This window comes from Oncorhynchus masou, chromosome 33 (genome assembly GCF_036934945.1).
Source record: "Oncorhynchus masou masou isolate Uvic2021 chromosome 33, UVic_Omas_1.1, whole genome shotgun sequence".
In the NCBI taxonomy this organism is placed as follows: Eukaryota; Metazoa; Chordata; class Actinopteri; order Salmoniformes; family Salmonidae; genus Oncorhynchus; species Oncorhynchus masou.
This window is the reverse complement of record NC_088244.1, coordinates 20,166,889-20,173,238: the sequence shown is the minus strand read 5'-3', so window position 1 is coordinate 20,173,238 and position 6,350 is coordinate 20,166,889. Positions and strand designations below refer to the sequence as shown.

The window sequence follows — 6,350 nt, the reverse complement described above, 5'->3', positions numbered from 1 at the left end:
ATCGGCATGGCTCTGGGGATCAATCAGCATGGCTCTGGGGACCTATCAGCATGGCTCTGGGGACCTATCAGCATGGCTCTGGGGACCTATCAGCATGGCTCTGGGGATCTATCAGCATGGCTCTGGGGTCCTATCAGCATGGCTCTGGGGACCTATCAGCATGGCTCTGGGGACCTATAAGCATGGCTCTGGGGACCTATCAGCGTGGCTCTGGTTACTGGAATGCCAAGAGCGAACAAGCACGGTTTCATTTTTCTTTATACACACACATGGATACACGCGTGTTTGTAAGCACATACAAGCACACACGCATACTCGATGCAGGCATGCACGCAGACAGACACACACGCACACACACTTCCTCACCGCCTCAGGCTAGGGTATTCCATGCATGATTGCATGACTCCAGCAGGGAAAAGCAGGAAGCCTGATAACACATTACTGTAAGACACTAAAACCAGAGCTGGAAAACAGACCATAAAATACCCCATGCCAATGATGCCACTATTCACTGACCTGTGAGATGCACATAGTAGACATGGAAGTCACCCTGCTGCCCTGTGGTGTGTGAGACCGAGTGGGCATCCGTGTGTGGTTTGTGTGTGTGTGTGTCTGAAGTGTGTGTGAGCATGCACTAGTATGTGTGTGTGTGTGTGTGTGTGTGTGTGTGTGTGTGTGTGTGTGTGTGTGTGTGTGTGTGTGTGTGTGTGTGTGTGTGTGTGTGTGTGTGTGTGTGTGTGTGTGTGTGTGTGTGTGTGTGTGTGTGTGTGTGTGTGTGTGTAAGTGCTTGGTTTCCCTTTGCCATGCCAGCCCAGCCGAGAGCTCTGGAAGCTGTGGTTTGTTGAAGGGGAAATTACTTAATTCACTGTGGCTGAGGGCTAATGCACTGGGGACTGCTGGGACCATATCAAATAATTGTGTGTGTGAAATGGAATGTGTGCTTGGGCAAAACATCAATCATTCCAGCTGAGAGGACTACACATTGGGAGAACAAGAAAGACAGAGAAAGAGAGAGAAAGACAGAAAGACAGAGAAATAGAGAGAAAGACAGAGAAAGAGTCAGAAAGAGAAAGACCGAGAAAGAGAGAGAAATGGAGAGAAAAACAGAGAAAGACAGAAAGAGAGAGAAAGACAGAGAAAGAGAGAGAAATAGAGAAAACATTGCCACATACAGTATAACTCCTATAGACTGTCTCATCAATATAACTCCTATATGCTGTGTAATAGGTTTATATCCCAAGCTAATGCTACAGAAAAAAACATACAATTTCACACAGTAAAATTAGTTAGCATGAGTTAGCGTGTCAGAGTTGGACGTTGAGCAGCACACACCCTGGGCCAAGGCGACCCATGTTGCGTGTAGATGTGTACATTATGCATGTACACCGTAAGCCATTTACACAGCGGGCCTTTTAACTGAGGTGACAGACGGAGGAGAGGAGAGGAGAGGAGAGGAGAGGAGAGGAGAGGAGAAGAGAGGAGAGGAGAGGACGTCTCTGGCCCTGGGGTCTTTCCCAAAGCAACATACCCACCCTGGGCCTGCCCTGGAAACCAACAGCCTCCGAGCAGCTCAGATACACACTGATAACAGATCAGCTATCAGAAGGCCTGAGAACAGCTCAGATACACACTGACAACAGATCAGCTATCAGCAGACCTGAGAACAGCTCAGATTCACACGGACAAAACATCAACTATCAGCAGACCTGAGAAAAGCTCAGATGCTCACTGACAAATCAGCAGCTATAGGCAGGCCTGAGAACAGCTCACATACACACTGACAAAACAATTAGCTATAGGCAGGCCTGAGAACAGCTCACATACACACTGACAAAACAATTAGCTATAGGCAGGCCTGAGAACAGTTCAGATATACGGTATACTAACAGATAATTTATCAGTTGCGTATCATATCATGCTTTATCATGTAAGGTCATACAGCCATTCAATGACTTAATAACAAATCAGCAGACCTGTGCACAACTGTAAATAACCATCAGCAGCACTTAGCAATAATACAACATCAGTTCCATGCCTTATCATCACTTTTTTGAATGGTCCTTTTCAAATGATCTGCAACGCTGTATTTAAACAGGGAGTAGGCCTTGTCTTGAGTAGCCAGGACACACACACAGAGCAATGTCATGAGTCTAAATCTCTAGTTATTCCCCTATGCTTGCGAACACACTCTCTCTACGAGACGTCTGTCAAGAATCAGGGTCATGCGGAACCACCAAACCTCTTCAATACCGCCCCTTTTTCTCTTTCCTTTTTCTTTGCTCTTCTTCCCTCTCCCTCACTGGCACTTTTAGGGGACTGTCATTGAAATCAGATAAACTCCTGTTGTCTTAATATTTAAAAGATACAATGCCACCCAGATACTTTTAGGAGAAGCTTCCCAACCACCTCCAAGGCAGTTGGAAGTTAGTCTAACAGAGGCCCCTTGGACATGACGGCATTTATGGAGCCTGACTTCTGAGGGTTCTAATTGTAGTGATTCAATGAAAAAGCATGTTGCTCTCTCATTTCCCTCTGCATAGGTCTTGAGTTAAGGAAAAACCACAATGAATGAATAGAAAATAAGAAGCCATTTGTGTCTATGATTACAACTCTCTCTGTTCTCTTCCCCTCTCTCTCTCTCTCTCTCTCTCTCTCTCATACATACTCTCACGTTATCATATAAAGGAGTATGAATCAGCATTTCGATCTGGGGCTTGGATCAAGCCTGGCTCATATCTGATGGCATCACATGAGACTCAGGAAGAAGAGCACTGACAAAGAGGCCCATTCACAGACAAGACCCATGATGACATCAAAAAGACACATTCACTTTATCCAAATGAGTGACACAGACCATTTGATATATGGTAAGAGGAACCCAATATGGCATCAGGGGAATCTAACCTTCCCTGCAGAGAGGAGGAAAAGGCTTCTGTGCTGCTCAGTAACCATATTACCAGGCCTCAACCAATAAAAGTCACTGTGAGCTGAGTGGAAGTGACTCTGGACAAAAACACCAACATTATGTTGTATTAGGGCTTTGTTCACAAGCCGCAACTCACAGAACAAGCATAGAAATCTCTCGGCGAGAAAGGGTCTTGATTACACAAGATGGGTTCAGTTATAATATTATTTATTTTGTTTGCCAAAACACTCCAACACTCATCCATTCATCTCTCCAGGATTCATCAGGATTCATCACAAACTCCAGCTCCATCGAGCAATGATATTTCTTCTTGTTTTCTTTGTTAAAATTAGCCTTTTAACTTTCCTATAACCGCACAAGTAGTACACTGAATATGTGCTCTTGCCAGATCCCATGCTGCTTTGTAGTTTCCCTCTTCAAATTAATCACAAATACTCATCTTGACCCTCATTCATAAATGCAGTTGCTGTGATTGCATCATTTGTTGGCCAAATTGAATTATGATGGTGTGTTTATCTTTTCATAAATCCCCTGGCGTTGCCTGCTATTATTGTGATGATGGGCAGGCAGTAAAGCCTGGCTGGCTGTTGCTGCTGACAGTAGTGGTAATCAGTAATGGAGCAGAATCTCAGGGGGATTTCACTAAGACTCACTGATTAGATAAGGAACGCGATTATGAAACATGGACAAAAAACCCACAGCCAACAACTGAGAGAAAGCATATATCCTAAGAGGGAAAGAGCATAGGCTATCCGACACATGACCCTTTTTCACGTGTTGAGATACAACAGATCATGCTCAACTCTGGAGATAGAATACATACTGTTGGGGATGTTATTTTGTCGGGAATGCAAAACCTAAAGAGACCTGAGGAGACCAAGATGCACCTTGAACCTATTCTGTTGTTGACAGTTGCTCATACTCCAGATAACAACAGTGGACTGAGTGACTGCAGGTTACATCATCTGGGTTGAGCACCTGAACATTAGCTCAGTGGACAGCTGTTTCACAGAGACAGAGACAAGACACTGGAATGTGACATTCTGGGATTCCTCAACTGGACCATTAACTCAATTGCAACACACTGTAAAGATGGACTACCAATTCTACAACTTGTATCTACACTGGATGGCTTTTCTTGTGCAGTGTGTGTGCTGTAGCCCTATAAAGTGCTTCTACAGGACAAAGACCCAACATCCCCATGTGCAGATGAAAAAGCGTGGTTGGTTCAATAGAAAAGACATGTAACTTTCATTCTCCTGCTATGTGAAAATCCCAGTTGTCTTTTTAAGGCCTATAATCAGGAGGGCGATAAGTCTTAAGGACCCAGTGTAACTTACTTTAAAGTCATTAGATATTGCCTAAACATAGAACAGGGAACCTAAACAATGTCACTTGGTCTGTAAATCAATATTACTAACGTTAACAGTTAAATCATTTGCAAATCGCCATAACTCCAGTTTCACTCATGTTATTACATATTGGTGTATATGTAATAAGATATGAGCAAATTGTTACATACACATTTAACGCATGGCGCTTATCTGTTATAAAGATCTCTTGAAATTAGATATCCGCCGTGCAAAACCTCAGACGGTTATTAATAAGATGGAAAATCGAATACTGCTTGGGCACATCATAATACGCACAAATGGCAAGGGGTGACATACCTAAATTGACAAAGCTCATAACCATGTCTGCGTCGTTTAGCAAGTTGTTGTCCTGTAGAGTTGCTATCGGCGGCCCCTGGGTGGTGAAGACGGGTTTGTATGGATAGGAGTACGCGTCCTCTTCCCCCTCTGTGGACATGGCATTGTACAGGTCCATCATGAACATTGGGGCGGCGTTGTGCTTCCCGTGGAGATGCGGTCGCGGCCGATGTGGGAGCCCGAGTATCGAAAGGATTTCCCGCTGCATCTCCCTGCGCTCCTGGCTTTTCAGCCGCCGGTGGATGAAACTCGAGTGGACCTCATTGTCCAGGGTAAAGTTAGAAAATACTGTGTCCGCCAGGACGCAGTAGCCCCATACGAGGAACAACGCAGGGGCACGTCTATCCAAAAATGAAACCATTATGATGCCGTGCGTAATTGCGCTGAGTGCTCTAACCCAATACTTAAAATAAGGATATGGAACTTCGCAACATGTTTGTTCAATGCCTGAATCATTGACGGCCCCTCATGTTGAGGGAAGAGTTCCCGATTGGAACATAAATTTCACTTCAACGTCCACTCTTATTGGATTGCCTTAAAATCCACTGATATGTACAATTTAGAATTTCGATTATTTTGCCTTTACATCCAGCTACTCCAACCTCTTTCACTAGCCTGTCACTGTCTCCCTGGGCCACGCGTAAACTGCAAGGTTGACAAGACGTGTTGCAGCGAGTGCGATGAGTCGAGCTCTGCGATCCGACTTTGAGGAGGTGCTTTGTGCGCTGGGAGGAGCAGAGAGAGAACGCTACATTTGCTCTAGCCCAGTATAGCACTGTGTGTGTGTGTGTGTGTGTGTGTGTGTGTGTGTGTGTGTGTGTGTGTGTGTGTGTGTGTGTGTGTGTGTGTGTGTGTGTGTGTGTGTGTGTGTGTGTGTGTGTGTGTGTGTGTGTGTGTGTGTGTGTGTGTGCGCGCGCCTGTGTGTGTGCGTGTCCGTGCTTGCATGATTACCCTCCCAAAAGAAGTACAATGTGACAAAAGACCAACATAACATACCTATGTCTATATTGATTTGAAAAAGACCTGTCATCAGTATCATGTTCTCTTGCATGTGTTCCATGGAAACGGTTAATACACCGTTTACCTATGACAGGCGCCTGAACTATTTCTCTGTTTTATGGAGGAGGCATTATTTGCTCCTTGGGAAACTGTGTGAGCAATGTTGGCAAATGTGTTCTCTGTGTTGCCTAATACAGAGGGAGAGATCGTAACATACCATACAATGTGTTCATATTGCAGGTGCACTACTCTACAAGAAAAAGAACAAAGATGACTAGATTATTACAACTTTACCGTCACATTATTCAGTCAGAAAACTTTACCATCAAAACATGTCGTCAGACAAATTTACCGTCACACTAATAAGTCAGACAACTTTACCATCACAACCTTCAGTCGGACAACTTTACCATCCCAATATTCAGTCAGACAACATTCAGTCAGACAACATTAACATCACAACATTCATTCAGTCAGACAACATTCATTCAGTCAGACAACATTACCATCAGAACATTCATTCAGTCAGACAACTTTACCATCACAACATTCAGTCGAACAACATTACCATCACAATATTCAGTCAGACAGTTTACCTTCACAATATTCAGATAGACAACATTACCATCACAATATTCAGTCAGACAAGTTTACCTTCACAATATTCAGTCAGACAACATTACCATCACAATATTTAGTCAGAGAAGTTTACCATC

The 6,350-nt window shown here is 44.1% G+C and overlaps 1 protein-coding gene across 1 annotated transcript in view; it reads right to left on the bottom strand.

Annotated features, from left to right (window-relative positions):
* LOC135527989 (bone morphogenetic protein 7-like) overlaps positions 1–5,312 on the bottom strand; it is a 51,862-nt gene extending 46,550 nt beyond the window's left edge. The window contains exon 1 of the mRNA XM_064956717.1: positions 4,597–5,312. Coding sequence (XP_064812789.1) covers positions 4,597–4,996 — 400 coding nt within the window. The 5' untranslated portion in view covers positions 4,997–5,312. The remainder of the gene's footprint in view (positions 1–4,596) is intronic.
* Between the last annotated feature and the right edge of the window lie 1,038 nt (positions 5,313–6,350).